This window comes from Myotis lucifugus, unplaced genomic scaffold, assembly GCF_000147115.1.
Source record: "Myotis lucifugus unplaced genomic scaffold, Myoluc2.0 scaffold_16, whole genome shotgun sequence".
Lineage (NCBI taxonomy): Eukaryota > Metazoa > Chordata > Mammalia > Chiroptera > Vespertilionidae > Myotis > Myotis lucifugus.
Window position 1 is genome coordinate 2709425 of NW_005871064.1, and position 19187 is coordinate 2728611.

General features: G+C 43.5%; 1 protein-coding gene across 5 annotated transcripts in view; it reads left to right on the forward strand.

Moving 5' to 3' along the window:
* ZBTB7C (zinc finger and BTB domain containing 7C) overlaps positions 1 to 19187 on the forward strand; it is a 214582-nt gene that overhangs the window by 40786 nt on the left and 154609 nt on the right. Inside the window, exon 3 of one of the 5 annotated variants that reach the window (XM_023750854.1) lies at positions 7603 to 7701. The exons of the other annotated variants lie outside the window; for them this stretch is intronic. Within the exon in view, the coding sequence (XP_023606622.1) occupies positions 7603 to 7701 (99 nt within the window). The remainder of the gene's footprint in view (positions 1 to 7602; positions 7702 to 19187) is intronic. 5 annotated transcript variants of the gene reach the window in all.

The following is a 19187-nucleotide window of genomic DNA, read 5'->3' on the forward strand; positions in this document are numbered from 1 at the left end:
AAAGTCCTGTAAACTAAGTCAGTGCAGCATTGCTATTGTGATGAGGTTTCTTTAAAATGGTGAATAAAACAAAGTACAATTTTTCTACAGTGCTAGTGTAACCAGACAATCAATGGGTCCATGCTGCCTATCACTACTTGAGCCAATTAAGCAGAGACGGGGTTGAATCATATGAGCGTTTATTCCAATACTGCCAGCAATATGGGAGAGCAGCAGGGCATCCATAAAAATCTGCTCTGCCTCTCCCCATAAACAGCTGCTTATATTGAGCAGAAGGACAAAGATTACATGGGGAAGTAGGCAAAAGGGTATGCCAATGGGCAGTTTACAGGTAATAAAAGGAGATTTGCAAAGGCCTGTGGACATGCAAAGGCTGGGGGTCTTCAAAGGGCTTAGTGATATGCAAAGGGCTGGAGGTCTTCAAAGGGCTGTCCATTCTGGTTTCTGCAACAAGGTTGTTAATCTTTCCATGATAATCTGCATTTCCAGGTGAGCTCCCAGGTCCCACATGCAACTCCCAGCCAGGTTAGAATGTGCCTTCTTTAATCAGAACAAAACAATCACAGTTAACAGAGCATGATTAATATTTCTTACAATTATAGCTGGTCCCCAATATTCTATTTCTGCTCCTATCACTAGGATGCAGGGCAAGTCTTGGCTGTGTGGGATCATGGATATCCTGTACCCATACTTCCCAACATCCAGGCTGTGTTAGTGCCCTTGTTAAGGAACTCAGGGTCATAATTCAGCTGGGCTGGGCCATGAAGCTGGGAAAGAATGAACTGGGAAGCTCCAACAAAAGACAAAGATGAGTTGAGAATGAAATGTGGCTCCCCAGCCCCATGGACTTGACCTGCAGGGTTGTGATGGGCTGAAGAGCCCAGTGGGAGAGGAGGTCGGTCCCTCACCTCAAAGTGCCTCTAGCCAGGCAGGGCTCATGCTAGGATACCTTTCAGGAGCTCAGTGTTCAGGGGACAGAGTTGTAAACCCTTTGTGAGTGGGGATCGGGATCACAGACACCCTGCAAAGAAATTCTGTGGCCTCCGGAAAACATCGAGCTTCCTCCGGACTTCCACGTCTCATCAGCACGCCCGGCTGCACCCTATTCTCTGTTCCCAGCCGACTGCCCCATCCTTGAGTCTTTTGCTCCAGCTCTGGATCCCAGATGCCTCGTCATAGATCGGCAAGCTGTGGTTCTCAAAATGTGGCCCCAAACTAGCAGCCTCAGTGAGCTGGGAACTTGTCAGAAATGCAAATTCTGGAGCCCCACCCCACACCCACCGAACCAGAAGTTCTGGGGTGGGGCCAAGGAATCTGTTTTAATAGGCCCTGCAGGTTCTTGATTTCTGGCTCAAGCGTGAGCCCCAGGGCATTAGCTAGAAGGGGACAGAGGGCAGCTGCTTCTAACAGGAACCCAGAGATGGGCTCCATTCTCTCACTTACCCCATCCGGAGGCGCGGCCTGGCCTTTACCTTTTCCTGGAGTGCGTATCATCTGTCCTTCACCAAGTGCACACGGTCACGCCAGGACCTCATGGCCTTGCTGGGGTGGGGTGCGGGTGGGGCTGCACTTGGGACCAAGAACCTTTTAAAACACTTACGCTGGCCAGCAAAAATTCCTCTGCTTAGAAGAGAGGTTAACTGGGAAAAGCTGCAGAGGAAAAGGAGAAACAGAGGTTTTTGTCTCTTCAGGGGGAAAGTTGCTCCTGCTTTGGAAAAATAAAATAAAACCCAACAAAACGAGGGTGCCATTTCACATTGCTGGGTCCTGCATCGCCCCAGGGAGATCCAGGTCTTGGCGCCAATGGAGAGCTCACCCTGAATTCAAGTCCATTCCTGGGATGGCGATGTCCACTCTGCTACTTTCTGCAGGATCACTGACCCTTCAGAGGTTCCCAAACACATGCCCTCAGGTTCCTACGAGTTGTCACTGAAGTCTTCACCAGGCTGAAGTGAAGTGAGAAAAATGATTCTATACAGTCATACCTCACTTTATTGCGCTTCACAGCTGTTGCATGCTTTTGCAAACTGAAGGCAAGACCCTCCACCAGCAAAAGGTTACCAGTCGATTTACCACGATTCTCACTTCATTCCAAGGTTCTGGAGAGAACCCACAATATCTCTGAGGTACACCTGTAATGCTAAACATATCCAAATAAAGGATTATTCTTTATTTTGAGATTATGCCCTTTCTATTTGGAGGGAGTTAGAGCATCTTCTTTTTTAGAAAATATAGTGATACTGGATGGTTTATAGTGGACAGAGAGTAGATATGCATGGTTTGTAATGTAACTATGGCAAGCCTGGCTACCTTATGTTGGAACTCCCATTTTTATTTTCGCACTACACAGTTTAATCTGAAAGCCTAGGATCTCTGGCTCCTGTCCAGCCCTCCATTTCCCCCTTAACCAGAGAGGTGAAGTGAGATGCCCAGGGTGTGGCACCACCAGGAATAGAACACATCCTCCTCTAACCTCATCTTCTCCCAGTGTCTACCCAGATAGGTGGGTCTCACTCACCTGTGAACTCCCCAGACAGCTCACCCTTTCTGTCTTTCCCTTTCTCATCCGCAACCCCTGTCCTTCCACCACCCTCCTGCCTGTGGGGCTGAATTGAGACAAGAGTGGCAAAGTGCCTGCAAAGGCCTCTGTGAAGGTAAAAGAGTATAGGCCGCCCTCTCTCTCGCTCACAGGCACAAGCCTGTGGGGAGTGTCTGCCACATGGAGAAGCAGTTAGTCACAGTCCCTGTGAGAGCAGACCAGTTGGTGGGGGCTGGCCGGGTTAGGGAGGGTGATGCCAGGGAGACTGTTGCCATGGTGACTTGGTGGTAGCCCTCCCCAGCTTCCCTAATCCCAACCCCTGCAGCCAGCTTTTCCGAAGCACCACCACTTTCCAGCACATGGAAAAGCTGTTTCCCCACCTCTGCGAAACCAGGATGGTGCCTGACAGCGGAACCCAGCCACTCAGAAGAGCCCAGGAGGTCCTTCATCCAGCTGAGCCTGGGGAGAGTGGCGAGCCTGGCTGGGCGTGTGAGGATGTGCTGTGACACAGCCAGCTGTGTGAAGTGACGTGTGGCGAGTGCTCCTTCCTTTGTTTCTCTCTGATTTATCCTAGTTTTATTTATAAAGGTGATTTGATTCTGTGGTCTTATTAAACAATGAGCAGCTCAGTCTGATCCACCCCACGATTACGGCCCAGCCTTTGACTGTAATTGATGTGAGCCAGGCTGGCTAATGTTATATCTTACAAAGATGGGCTCATTAATTGACTGGAGAGATGTCACCCACACACTGGAGGCATTAACAATCGGGGGCCTGGAGTAGTGCTGATTCAGCAGCAGCGGCTGAGAGAGAGGCTGTGCAGACCTCCAGGATGAAATCCCAGTGGTGGGATTACTAGGTCACAGGGCACGAATATCGAGATGGGTCTTGATATGTTTTGCTAAATATTTTCTCCCAAATGTTGCACCAGGTCTTAATGTCATTAGTCATTTATGAATGTTCTCATTTCCTCACAGTCCTACCAACATTTGGTATGTTGATTCCATTTTTTGGGCTAATTTATAAGTATAAAATGGTACATGATGGCCTTACTTTGCATTTGAGGGGGCTTGAGTGGTTAATTTGCATATCGTTGATTACTGATTTATTCTACATGTTGGTTTATTATTTGTATTTCCTCCTGTGTATTGTCTATGTCCTTTGCTCCTCTAGCAGCTTTATTGTCACCCAGGAGCCCCATGGACTGACCACATATAGTACCCCAGAGCCTAGAGAGCAGGTAGCCCACCAGCAGCCCTAACACTTCTCAGCGCTCTGCTGCAGTAAGTGGATGGGGCCAAGGGAGGGTGGGTAGTCATTTTAAGGCTGCCATAGAGCTTAGCTGCATGCACTCATTACATTTGTTTTTGAAGGTCCTTGATTCCTTCAGCTGAAAAAAAAGAAAGGGATAACTAGGTCACCTCTGGGTCTGTTCCAGTCCCCTAAGCCTTAATTCTGGACACTCATTGGGCAGGTGCGAGATGACCACAGCGTGAGGCTGACCTCAGGGTGCTGGGATCATAAGTGGGAGGATGCATGAGCATCTCACTGCCCGGCCACTCCCATGACGCCACTTGCAAGGGTACTGGAGACCGAGAGGACAGAGAGGGCCATGCGAGGTCTGGGCATGGAGGACAGTCCCGAAGAATGTGTCAGATTTAGCCAGATGGAGAGGCAAGAAGGGTGTTCTGGGTGACGGGAATTCACCCTCCAAGCTCTGGTGTTTGTGGTACCGGGAGGAATCAAGTCAGGCCCCAGGCACAGGGCTCCCGTGGGAGCTGGGGCCACGCTAGGTCAGGGAAGAGAGGGGGCCAGGCCAGGTGGAGATGATTCATGAGGGAGCACAGAAGGCTCTCCAGTGGCGGAGCATGAGTGACAGCAGTGTTGCAGGAGGCCTGGGAAGGTAGAGACTGCCAAGGTAGATGGCTCTCCAGCGGGACCCGCGGAGGCTCTGGGCCAGTAGGTTCTACGCCAGCAGATATTGGCTGGTATGAGGCTTTGTGAGTGGTCCAGGATGTGCTCTGTGGGCTTGGGCTTGGTGCAGCCTGAAACTCCCCCAGTCTGGCCCCACATCACTAGAAACAAAGACAGCGGCATGAATGAGCATGACCTTGCATCTCCTAGTGCAGTGGTTCTCAACCTTCTGGCTCTTTAAATACAGTTCCTCATGTTGTGACCCAACCATAAAATTATTTTCGTTGCTACTTCATAACTGTAATGTTGCTACTGTTATGAATTGTAATGTAAATATCTGATATGCAGGATAGTCTTAGGCAACCCCTGTGAAAGGGTCGTTGGACCGCCAAAGGGGTCGCAACCCACAGGTTGAGAACCACTATCCTAGTGCATGCTTATGCTATGTTGGTGGTTGCGTGTTAATGGGTACCTATCCGTAGGCTATGTCCAAGAAGAAAGGAAGGCTGAGAAATGTTTTTGTGTATGCTGGTTATTTGGGGGACATTTATTTATGAAGTGAGCCCATAAGAACACTCTACTGGTTCCATTTTCTTGGCATTTCCACATGCCCTGTCTCTCAAATGATGTTTGATTGTATATACTGCCCGACGTTTCTCACAGAGGGTTTCTTGTGGGTCAGCCTCGCCTCCTTGGGAGAGAGTAAGTTCTCCGAGGGCAGGTCAATAAGCCTTTTCCTTGAAGTTCCCACAGGGCCTGTCCATTGGGTAGAGACTCAGTAAGTGTCCACGACACACCTGTTGCTTGATTGTGGGCCACCTCTCAGGTGTCTCATCCTTCAACTTCACTAACCTGAGAACGACCCAAAGCACGATGTGATAGAATGGACCATGAGACAGGAACCAGGGCCCACGTCAAGTGGTACAGCCTTGAGTTGGCCATTTTATCCTCCTGAGCTTGATTTCCTCAGCTCTAAACTGAGAGCATTGTTATAAAATGGGGGCAAGGACACCTCAGGATCTTTTCCATCTTCATGTTCTTTCACATGCTCATGAGACTTCCCAGGGTTAGGAATCCCAGCCCTGTGTCCAGACAATGCCCAGAATGTATCAAAGGATAGAGAAAGTCACCTTTACTCCTCCTGGCCCTTCTGCTCTGTCCCCATTCACTGAACCTGAGATGGCACCTGTCCAAGGCATTTTGTCCAGACCACCCGCTCCCATTGGGTGCAGGAAATAGACCTCAATGAGATTGGGAAGACTCGGAGTGACTGCATCCCTAAAATGCCTTTTCATGATGACCACATCCCTACTTGGGGGTGGGGGGGGGCGGTGTTTGGGAGGCCTTCGGAGTCCAAGCTGAAGCCCCTGACACTTACTTTCCAAGAAGAAGTGGCAGGCAGAGCTCAAGGTCTCTTTGCCAGCCTGGAGCCCATGATGAGAAGACACACTGTGATGCAGGGCCTGACTCCAAGGAGAGGAGCCTTTGTGGGGGGAGTCTAGGGTGGGAGGCGTCTTTCCAATGAACTCTCATTTTACAAAACATGGTCCTCAGAGAGAACAGCTCTCGGAAGCCTGTGACTTAGTGCCGTCTTCCCCACATAGTTCTGGCAGCTCCAGGCTGTTATTACACACTACAGCAATAATCATCACCATGATAATAACAACACTGCATTTGTTCAGTCTCTTAACTTGAAAATAAATAAGACAGCCGATCCAGGGTGAGTTCCAACTCCAGTCTCTCTCCCCCATCATCACTTAATAATGATTACAGAGGCTCCCCTGGGCAAACGGCGCCCTGCCCAGCACTCCAGATATTAAATCCACCTAGAAGCAGGGTGTAATAACGCTGACCCCGCAGGGATGTTTCAAGAATTAATTCCTGCGGGCTCTCCATCCCGCTCTTCTCCGACGCATTCAATCTTAGGAACCCAGGAGTTGGTGACGTTTATACCATGAATTAAGACATTCCGCTGTTGCCCCTGGAACTCTTCATTACAATCCTGGACCGATCAATGGCAAAGAGGAATACTATTTATTAGTTAAGTGGATGCTATTGAATTCTTAATTTAAGTGGCTTTTAATTCAGTGTTTTACTTGCTGTCCTTCATTTTGCCCCTGTTCATACAAATTTGCCCATTAAAAGCTGGTACGAGGCCATGCTGCTGTCTTTTATCACAGTTTTGTTTTTCTGGAGAACAGTTTTCAGCTGGGAGGAAGGCAGAGATTCTCAGAGTGGGCAGGGAGGCCAGACATCTAGGCCTAGAACAGGCGTCCGTGCTATCTGTGGGGAGGAAGTGGGCGACAGGGGAGGGGTGAGTCCGTCAAAACACCTTCTCGATAAGGTCCTACAGCTCCTTTGGCCTTCACTGTGTTTCTCGCTTTGGTTTTACCGGCTTGAAAACTTGACTGCAGTTCTCCCACTCAGACATGAGTCACAGAGACAGTAAGTGGGAGGCGTGGGCTGTCTCCATGACCGGAAGGAGGCTCCAACTGGCTCCTGCATGGTGGCCGCTGGGGTCTGGCTTGACCCCTTCTGTGGGATACCCAGTAGCAGCTGATAATAGCCACTCCTCACTGTAGTGCACATTGTTTATAACAGCTTCACTGCTGTATAATTGAAATATAATAAGTTGTACTTGTTCAAGTGTACAATTTGATAAGTTCTGACATATATACAACTGTGACATCAACATCATAATGAAAATAATGAACAAATCCTTCACCTCCTGCCCCTTTGTAATCATCTGCTCTCACTCCGTCCTGTCCCTGGGGAGCAGGGGATGCTGTATGACAGATTTGCTTTCTGTCACTGCATATTATTTGCATCTTCTAGAATATTATATAAATAGAATCACACAGTGTGTACTTACTCTTTTTTATCTGGCTTCTTTCACTCAACACAATTATTTTAGTTTAATCCATGTTGTGGCAAGTATCAATAATGCCTTCGTTTTTATTGCTGAGTAGTATTCCATTGTATGGATAGATTATGGGTGTTTATCCACTCACCTGATGGACACTTGGCTATTACAAATGAAGTTGCTGCAAACATTCCTATATGAATCTTCATGTGCACATGTTTTCATTTCTCTTGGAGACAGAGACTAGAATGATTGGATTACCTGATAGGTAACTTTAACTTTTTAGGTAACTGCCAAGCTGTTTTCCAAAATGGTTGTACCATTGACCACTCCCTCCAGCAGCACTCTGAGAGCTCCAGTCATCCCACATACTCCCCAATACTTGGTATGCTCAGTTTTCTTAATTTTAATCATTCTAATTGTTGCATAGTGGTGTTTCATTGTGATTTTAATATGTATTTCTCTTGGCTGGGTAGTTCAGTTGGTTAGAGCATTGTTCCAACACACCAAGATTATGGGTTTAATCCCTGGCCAGGGCACATACTAGTACAGGAATCATATAATGAATGCATAAATAAATGGAACAACAAATCGATGTTCCTATCTATCTATCTATCATCTATCTATCATCTATCTCTCCCTTTTTCTCTCTCTCTCTAAAATCAATCAATAAATTTTTTTAAATTTGTATTTCCCTTTCAATGAATGATATTGGTTATCTTTTCATGTGCTTATTTGATATTCGCATATTTATAGCTACTATGCTTTCCTTTGATTAGTGTTAGCATAGTATACCTTTTTATCTTTTTATTTTTATCTATTTATTTCTTTATATTTAAAGTGGGTTTGTGTAAGCAGCATATAACTGAGTCTTTTTAACCCAATCTCTACCTTTTAATTATAGTACATAGAGCACTTATGTTCAATGTGATTATTGATGGTTAAATTTAAATCTATCATCTTTCTATTTGTTTTCTATTCAGCCCATCTCTTATTTTATTCTTCCTGCTTTTCTTTGGATTACTTTTCATGGTTCTCTTTTATCTCCTTTGTTAACTTATTTATCTATAACTCTTTGTTTTGTTATTTTAATGGTTGCCTTCAGGTTCATAATATAAATTGTTAACCTCACACCTATCTTCAAATGATATTGTGTCACTTCATGTATAAGTATATGAACCTTACAATAGTACATTTCCACTTCTTCTCCACTTCTCCTCCTTCCATTTCTTCCCAAAAGGCCTCCTGACCTTTATGCTAGTGTTATCATACATTTCACTTTTACATAATTATAAACGCCATACTACATTGCTATTATTTTTTTGTAGAAATACTCAACTATTTTAAAAAAATACAGCTACAAATGTAATGACCATTTTTGATACTATTATTGCTTAATGTATGTCCACCTGGTATCATTTTCATTTTGCTTAAAGAATGTCCTTTAATATTTCTTTTAGTGTGGGTGTGCTGATTATTATTTTTTTCAGCTTTCATATGTTTGAAAAAGTATTTCACCTTTGCTTTTGAAAGATATTTTCTCTGTGTAGAAAATTCTAGGTTGACAGTTTTTTTTCTTTTAGTGCTTTAAAGATAGTGCTTTTTGCCTGAATTATTGTTTATGAAAAAAATGCTATAATTCTTATATTTATTGGTCTGAATGTAACATGTCCTTCATCTCTGGCTGTTTTTAAGGTTTTCTCTTTATTATTGGTTTTGAACAATTTGATTATGATATGTCTTAGTATGCTTTTCTTCATATTTCTTGTGTTTTAGGTTTGTTGAGCTTCTTGGATCTGTGGTTTTATAGTTTTTGTTTTGTTTTTAACTCAAGTTTAGTGATTTTCTGGCTATTACTTTTTCAAATACTTTTTTCTTCTTTCTTTTGGGGACTTCAATTACACATACGTTAGGCTGCCTGAAGTTATCCCTACAGGGCATTGGTGCTCTTTCTGTTTATTTTTTTTTTCATTCTTTTTTTTTCTGTGTGTTTCTTTTTTAGATAGCTTCTATTGCTATGTATTCCAGTTCTTTATTCTTCATCTTTTCCTTTTATTTTTTTAAGGTCTAATCTGTATCAATATCATCCAGTACAATTTTCATTTTAAACATTGTAATTTTCATCTCTAGAAGTTTGATTTTGGTCTTTTTTACATCTTAACTTTGTAAGCATATGGAATACAGTTAAAAACTGTATACTTTTACTACTTATACTTTGCTAATTCTAACTTCTGTGTTAGTTCTGTGTCTGTTTGGGTCGATTGCCTTTTTCCTCCTTATTGTGGGTCATATTTTCCTGCTTCTTTTTATACCTGGCAATTTTTGATTGGATATAAAGCTTTATGGATTTTATCTTGTTATGTGCTGGATATTTTTGTATTCCTTTTAATATTCTTAAATGATATTTGGGGACTCAATTAAATTATTGGGAATAGTTTGATGCTATTGGACCTTACATTTCAGATTTGTGACGGGGGGACCGGATTTGTGTATAGTCCAGTGTTAAGACCTTTCTGAGTACTCTAACCAATGCCCTGTGAGTTGTGAGGTTTCCCAGTCTGGTCTGTGGGAACAGCACTGTTCCTGCTCCATGTGAGTGCCAGATACTGGTCCCTGGAGTCCTTTTGGGTGGTTCTTTCCCTATGTGTGCATTGACCAGTTCTCTGATGAATACTTGCAGGGAACTCCTTGCAGCTCTCTGCGTTCTCTCTCTGTGCCACTCTTCTACCTGGCACTCTGTCCTATGAACTTCAACTTTGGTCTCCCTGGACTCTCAGCTCTGTCTCCTCAGCTTGGGGAGAACACCAAGCTCTGCCTCAGTTCCACCTTCCTGCTCTGTGGCCTGGACACTCCCACGGCTGTAATTGGGGCAATTGTGGGGCTCACATCAATTTTTTCTCATCTTTCAGGTATCACCGTCCTTCAGTGCTGGATGCCCAGTGTCTTAAAACTATTATTTTGTGCATTTTGTCCAGCAATTTGGCTTTTTCGGACAGGGGGGTAAGTCTGGTTTCTGTTTCTCCATCTTGGCTGGAAGCAAAAGTCTACCTTGAGCTTTACTTACTTTGTAAAGCCTTTTTATGTCCATTCTCTTATTTTTTCCGCATTGTATCCCTGGCCTGCAAGGGACTTTTAAGTTCTCACTTATGGATAAGGAAACTGAGGCCTAGAGAGAGGAAGTGACTTTCCCAATGTCACATAGGGAGTCCCAGTGGCAAGAGAGGAAAGTAAAATGTTTTGAGGTTCAAATGTATCTGACATGGCATTACACTCTCTACACAAGTTGTCCCAACTCATGACACCTCTACAGTGTGTGATCATCCTGTAGTGTGATGAAGAAATGGACGCTCAGGAAGGTGAAGACACTTTCCCAGGCCTCACAGCTAACAACGAATTTTCAATCTATAGTTGAATCCATAGTCAGTAGTGCCTTGTAATTGTGCCTCCATTCTTCTAGATAAGTGCTTTTTTCATTTGTTTTTAAAGATTTGTTCTCTAATAATTTATTATCTTAACAGTTATTGACTATTTTTATGTATTGTTTACAGTATTAAGTTCTGGATAAAAATATGGCTAAAAACAAGTATGGTTCCTGCCTCCCAGGGTCCTTATTCTAGTATGAAAATTAGAAAAGAATACAAATAAATGCTATTAACTGTTTTATGTACCATAATAGGTTTCTTAAATTTTTTTTCAGACATTTTACTTTTAAACATGTATCAAGGGTTTTAGTTCAATCAGGTCACAAGTAAGGAGGCTTAAGCCTTCAAGATTGTCCCAAAGAAAAATTTTATAGGGAAACAGAATGATTAGGTTATCACTGTTAGACTGGATACAAGAAGAAGGATTGTTTCCAGATCATTAGATTCCGACTGACAGTCCACTGAGTGGGTGGGTATCTGGCTTCCCAGCAGAGGTCTTAATCTCATTAAAGTTTATCAGAAAATTGCTTAAGCATTTTATCAATGCTAATTTCTTCCCAGAAGGAGGTTGGGGATTACATCATGCCAAAAGTTTTGTCCCATACCAGGTTTGGGACCGTGTTTCTTTATTAGGAATGTGTATGGAATAGAGTGGAGAGGAGGGATGGTGAGTTCCACCCAGGGACGATAGCACAGTGGTAACTAACATTGTGTGAGTGGGTGTTTATCAGATGGCAGACACTCTTCCCTTTGCTTGGAAGACATTAACTCATTTAATTCTTGCATAGCACTGTGAGGTAGGGGCTTTCGCTATCCCCATTTTCCGGAGGAGGCACAGAGTTTAAGGAACTTGCTCAAGCTCTCAGGAGTGGGATGTGGTGGAAAGGTCAGGAAGGTACTATAATGAAGGCTGGGGAATCCGTTCTCCAGGTGGATGACAGGGAGGAAAGCATTCTGGGCAGACAGATCTGCACCCCTTCTTATGCCATCAAACCGTGTTGGTCAGCACGGGTGTCTGAGCTAGTCTGCCTCCAATGCATGATGACCAGGAAATCCATTTGGGCTTGTCTCATTGGCTGTAGAGGTGGCTGACTCAACTCCCAGCTGTGTTTTCAGAACGTGTTTTCTGGCTTGGGCAGAATAGAGAGCTCCTTCTACCTAGAACAGCGGTTCTCAACCTGTGGGTCGCGACCCCTTTGGGGGTCGAACGACCCTTTCACAGGGGTCGCCTAAGACCATCGGAAAACACATATATAATTACATATTGTTTTTGTGATTAATCACTATGCTTTAATTATGTTCAACTTGTAACAATGAAATTGGGGGTCACCACAACATGAGGGACTGTATTAAAGGATCGCGGCATTAGGAAGATTGAGAACCACTGACCTAAAAGCTTTCAGAGATACAAGCAAAGTTTCTGGCCAAGGCAAAGCCCATTAGTCCAGCTGGCCACAAACAGGCTGCTTGAGTGGTTATGAGGGTCACTTTCGATGTAGCCTGAGTGTTGTTTTGTTTATTGCTTTGTTTGACATGTTTCTGCATCTTTGCTACAAGTGCCATAGCAGAGGGAGTGCTGAAAGTGGTGGTAACTGGGGTCCTACTATTGTAGTGTAAATGAGTAAAGGCAATAAAGGTTTACAGGAATGTAGACAAATTGGTAGTTTGTGCCGTGTTATGTCAGGCACAAGATCTAGCTTGTTAGAAATCTCAGGAACTTCTGGGTAGAAATTTAAAGAGAACATTTAAAAAATAATATTTTTTATAACTCACTATAAAATTCCACTAACCTCTATCCAACCAGTATATTATTTGTGCATATTATCTTCTAAATGCATATACATGCTGGGTGTTTTGGTCATGGTACATACTGACTGTTTTGTATTCTGCTTGTTTTCAATGACCAGTGGATCATAAACATTTTTCATGTTTCTGCATAATTATCATTTTAATGGCCACATAATATTCCATTGTGCGGAGGTACTGTAATTTATTAAACCATTCCCCTTAATGTTGGCCATTTATGTTTCCGTTGGAGCTTTTATAGATAACACTGAGCATCTTCTTGTAAATAGCTTTTTGCTGCTGTTGAATTTCCATAGGAATAATTCCTAATAGAGGAATTACTGGTAAAGGACACAGACATCCATGTGGCTTTTTCTCTATATGAATTGTTTTACAAAAATATTGTTTAATATAGTGTCACCACTCTTGGATGTATCTACTAGTTTCATCTCAACTTCAGAAGCAGTTAGCCAAAAATATATACATATATGCAAATTTGAGAGAGAAAACGGTAACCCAATTTGCTTTAATTTACATTTCTTTGTTTACTACTGAAGATTACTATTTCTTTATGTGTTCATTTATAATGTATTGAATTATATGTGAATTATCTCTTGTTTTATCTATTATGGTCTTGGTGCTTTTCGTATAAATTTAAATGGGCTCTTTATAGATTATAAGTATTAATCATTTTTGTCCTGTTGGTTCAAATACTTATCCTAGTTTGTTGCCCTCTTATTTTAATTTTCATGATAGAGAAGCTCTATATTGTTATATATAGGAATTGTTGATCTCATTTTAACAAAGAAGAGAAAGTGATTCCTCTAAGATCTTTGGAGTATTTTATATGCCTTCCATTTAATCATTTATTCGACACAGAGTTATCTAATGCCTTTTATGGGCCAGATATCCTTCTAGGCTCCAAGGATATAAAATTCCCATTTTCTTGGAGCTTTCATTCTAGTGAGAAGAGCAATGATAAGCAAATATGTAACTAACATGCCAGGTGGCAATAAATCTTACAAAGGAAAAATAAAGAATAACAAGGTAAAAATGTAGTGCTCAGGAAAGACCATTCACAGAATGACATCTGAGATAGTGACCGTCAATGGGCATCATTTGAGCAGAGGCCTGGATGAGATGGAACAGCAAGTGCGAAGGTCCTGAGATGGGGACATACCTAGCATATGGAGGAAATAAGGAAGCCATGTGTTTAGAGAGGAGCAGACAAGGTAGAAAATGGGGGGAAATGAGGTTGTCACCAGGTGATATGGGGCCCTGGTAAGGACACTGGGTTTAATCTCAATGAGATGGGACACTATTGGAGTTGAGAGAATATGAGTGATAAAACCTGTTACACTTTAGCAGAATCACTAGGTATTTTTACATCTGAATCATCTTGGCTGATTTAATTGTCTAGGTGTATAATCACATCATACACAAGCAATATTTTTCTCTCTTCTTTTTCAATATTATTTCTCTGACACTGTTTTTATTTCTTTTTGGACAAAAACTTTCAAGATAATGCTAAGTAATTACATATTTATTAATTATTTCAAACAATGATAATAGCAGGCATTTTTATATGTTCTGAAATTTAAAGGAATTATTACTAATTTAGTATAAATAAGGAGGCTCTGTGCTACCAACAGAAATTCTTTTTATTCTAGGCCTTAAAGTTTTATTATAAATGATTGTTGAATTCTATAAAATATCTTATAAGTATACATTATAATTATAATATACTTTTCCTATTTAACATCCTGATATGATGTAGCCTATGAATAGAACTCTTGTATGAAGCAATTCTTGCTTGTAGCCCTGGAGTAATCCTACTCGTCATGGTATAATTGTAATGTATTGAATATATTTCTATTCTTTTATGACTGTACTATCTGTGCTGATAGTCAGTGAGGCCTGGTGCCTTCCATCTATGACTATGGAAGATGACAATTTAGCTCTCTTTACCCTAGATCACACCGTAGGCACAGATTTCCTGTGTCCCCATCCTATATCATAACTGTAGTTAGATCAATATGTACTGTTTACATTATTGTAACCATGTTCTCTGGTTGTAATGCCCAGCATCATGGCTGTACATACAGTTATAACCATACTACCTGGGCAATGTAGGATACTTTATGGTTCCTTTCTGACACAACTTTTTGTTTTCCCTGGAGTTTATAATTATCTTTGGTTTTGCTTATATATTTGGTTAGTTTTCTGTGAATTTACCATTAATTCAGCCCCCGATGTTCCCTTAGTTAGGTAAACACCTTCCCAATCCTTTCAAATACATCAGGCAATCTGTCGAGTTCATCTCCTGTGGAAATCTCTCTGCAGACTTCTGACCTGCTCCATTCTTGTCTGGTGGCTCTGCTGCATAACTGCCTGCGTGGAATCATCTTCCATCATCATTTTAAGGACTCCCTTCCTCTCTCTCCTGTTCAGAACTCCTGTTTTCTAGATTTAGTATCTGCTTTCTGGGTTTGCTCTCTTGTTTTGGTGATACACATCCTCCAGGAGCTTCATGAAAAAGGGTGCTGGACACACTTCCTGCCTCCATTCCTCCATCTTTTTTATTTTAAATTTTTATTCTTAAACATAGAAAAGTGCATAACATTTGTACATACAGGTTAGCATATAGCGATAATGCAAACATCCAAGTAACTACTGTATTAAAAAACCCATGGAAACTCCTTCTCTCTCCTGAAAGGTAACTATTAGCCTTAATTTTTCTAGTAATAATTTCCTTGCTTTTCTTTTACCCGCTGTGCTTTCATCTTTATCATTTAGATCTGCCTGGTGAAAAATGGAATCATTATGTATGCCTTCTTTTAAGTCTTGGTCTTTAGTCAACATTCGCTTTCTTGGACTCATCCATTTGGTTGTGTATAATTGTAGCTCATTTTCATTATTGTATACCATTTATGAATAAACAAGAATACACAGTAACTTTTTTATATGGCTTCTATTCTTGATTGGATTATTTGTTATTTCCACTTTGGGGCAAATACAAACAAACTGCTGTAAGTCTTCTTGGCATGTACCCACATGGTACCCATTGCTGTAATGTATATAGCCAGGGATGGAGTTGTCTAACTTAGAGTATGCCTAGCTTCCTTTCTACTAGATAATGCCAAACTGTTCTTTTCCAAAAACGTTTATATCAAATTATATTTCCACAAGCAGGCAAAGACTATGTACCAAATTACATTCTCCATTGCCCCACCTTTTTGCCAATACTAGGTATTGTCAGATCTTTTAATTTTTGCCATTCTGATGTATGTATAGTATGGTTTATATTTCATGTCCATGATGACTGAAGTTGAGCATCTCTCAAAAGGAGCCAGAAAATCTCTATTTCCTGAGGCTGGAGTGGGTTTTATGTTGTGTCTTTGTTGACTTCTTGAGCTGTGAGTTTATTTCCCTAAGGTTCATACATCTATCTAGTCAACAAAGATCATCAGACTCCTAGATGATCAGGCTGGACCATGAGCCTCCTCCGATTGGTCCTCCTTCATGTCAGGTCTCCCTGCTCCTCCTTCCTGTAGCAGCCTCCAAGCCCTTAGTCCAGATGAGGTCAGGGCAGGGCCTGTAGAGATGGGCAACTTCTAGTGGCCAGGGTGAGGGCTCCATGCTGCTGACCTTGGACCAACCCTTCCTCTTAGAGCATCACTAGCTGCTCAGCTCCACCCATTGACGGTTCATGTCCCTGAATTGGATGTGGTGATGTCCCATCTGCCCCCTCGCCCATCCTTTCACTGGTCTGGCATATTACCTTCAAGTCCCTTCAACAAACTTGTCCTGAATACCAATCGTGGCCAAATATCTGTCCTCCTCACAGGAGCAGCGCACTGGTCATGGCACTGGGAACTGGAAAAAGACCAGAAACTTCATTTTTGGTCACTGACTTTATTTTAAAGGGGAAACTGAGGATCAGAGAGGGGAAGGGGTACGTGGGGATTCTGCAGGAGAGCAGAGGTTTAAGCTCAACCACCCTTCTGTTCGTTCCAGGGCTGCTTCCCAAACCACTTGGTCCCTGCTCCCTTGGTCCTGTTTCCCTGGCAAAACTTCCCACGCACTGCTGAGCCCAGGCACTGAGGGTCCGTGGTGGTGGGGGTGGGGGGGTGGGGGCGGGTGTCCACAGCGCCTCTGGGGGGCAGGGCTGGGCAGGTTGGGGCTTCCAAGCCTTCTTGAGGGCAGAGTTGTTTGATGAGCCTGTAAAGAATTTTGATTCCTGCACTTAGTTCCTCTTTATTGCTAATCTGCACAAAGAAACGTTAATGATTTTAATTATGAGGTCGGGTTAATACATCATGTAAATGACTTTATTTAGAAAATGCAGACTAATCCCCTTTGCAGAAAGACTCTGTCTGTGGGCCCTCCCACTGCTTGGCTGGCTGGGCCATGGGAGGGAGGGGGGAGGGTGGGGTGGTCGCCTCCCTGGCCACGTGTAGGACACATTCCCCACGACAAGGAGGCCCAAAGGGAAGCTGGGTCCTCCGGACATGCCCCAGCGCCTGCGCAGTGCTGTCCCCTGGACTGCTGGTCTCCGGAGGCTGCCGACCCACCGCGTCTTCCCCGCTCCTTCCCGTGGACTCGGAGGCAATTCCCGCCACCAGGGCTGATTATTCCTCAATTTGTTCCAACCTGAAAATAAAGACAGATAAAGTGAAAATATTCCGGGAACAATGCCAAGCCAAAGGCATTAAATTATTAAGCGATCTCTATCTGAGTAATGGATTTATGCCTTTTAACAACTTTAAAAGAAATATAATGTTTTTCAATACCCTCTTTTAGGGAACTTCTTATAAATGAACTGTCCATTTTATTAGTATTAAAGGAAATAGGGGTTGAATCAGAGCTTCTAGGGCGGGTGATTATCTGCAGATTTCTCCTTACAGCTGGAAAATTAACAACAGGGTCTAATCCATGCATTTTGTTAAGGACACTTTACAAGATACTGTACAATAAATTGGAAAATGTATGACTATCCATCAAGGTAAATCTTGGGAATAAAATAATTAGAAATCACACAACCATAACCAGGGGAAGATTGGAGCTGAAATTGGACTCGGTGTGGCTGTTTTAGATGTCACCAGAGTGGGTGCTGGTGGCAGAAGGGGGCAGGAGGGTGCGTGAGCAGACACAGGAAGGGAGTTGGAGTCCGGGCGAGCTGCCCAGGTGGACATGGGGGTAATGTGTGGGGTCTTTGGGGGTCAGGTTTGAGGAGGCTGAATGGGCTTTTTGGATTGGAATCTGACAGCTGCCTTGCTTTCTCTCCTCCCTGCCTCTGACCTGGCTGTCTTCACCCTCCCCCGGCACAGTCCTTCCCTGCCTGTCTTTCCAGATGGTTCGAAGTTCTATGGTTGCCACTGGAGAGCCAGATGGATTCCTTTTGTGGGGGTGGGGCATAAAGGAAGGGGGAAGACATGTCCTTGTTGTTAAGTCTAGAGTGCGTGTGTGTTTGTGAGTGTGTGGATATGCATGTGTGGGTATGTATATCTATGTGAAAGTATGCTGGGTGTGTGTGTGTGAGTGTGTGTATGTGGGTATGTATGTGTGTGTGAATGTATGCATGTGTGGGTGAGTGGTGTATGTGCATATGTATGACTGTGGGTGTATGTGTGTGTGCATGTGGATGTGTGGGTGTGTATGTCTGTGTGTGTGAATGTAAGCATGTGTGGGTGAGTGGGTATGTGTAAGTAGGTATAACTGTGGGTGAGTGAGTGTGTGTGTGAATGTATGCATGTGTGGTGAGTGGGTATGTGTGAGTATGTATGACTGTGGGTGTGTGAGTGGGTGTGTGTATGTATGACTACGGGTATATATGTGTGGTGCATGTATATGTGTGGGTGTGTATGTCTGTGTGTGTGAATGTAGGCATGTGTGATTCAGTGTGTGCCCATGTATGTGTAGGGGTGTATGTCCGTGTGTGAGTGTGTGTGTGGAATGCCCTCTAAGCTGGACGACCACCTCCGTCTTTGCTTTTACTTCTGCTCAGAGCCTCCTGACTCCTGGCCTCCAAGGCAGGGGTGTGGTGGGTAGGAGGAGGCCACCACAATGTCCCAGGGCTCCTTCTGTTCTTCCTGCTGCAGCCTCCACCCTTGGCAGGGCTGTGAGGCCAGTGGGTGGGGTGGGCAGGCATAGAGATCCCCCAGGGAGGAGGAAGTGGGGTGAAGGAAGGGAAGAGACTCTGCCCTACCCTTTAGCAGCCAGCCCAGCAGTCCCATGACCCTCTCCCAGGGCAAGGACTGGGTGCCATCTATGCCGGGAAGATGGTGAGCAAAACCCTTCCTACCAGAGGTAGGCTTGGGAAGGGATTTCCCCCGAGGGCTGACCCCTAATAGTTACCCATGGTCAGAACCAGCAACTGGCCTTGGAAGTATAGTCCATTCCTCCCATATACAGATGAGAAGACTGAGGCCCACACAAGTGAAGTGCAAGGATGTAAGTGAAGTGCCTGTTGGTTACTATGATTGTCGTGCTCATTATTGCCTAAGGCCCCACTTTCTTTTCTTTTCTATAAAGATATTTTTATGGATCTTTAGAGAGAGAGGAAGAAACATCGATGGGAGAGAAACATCACTGATAGGCTGCCTCCTGCAAGCCCCCTACTGGGGATTGAGCCTGCACCCCAGCATGTGCCCTGACAGGGAAT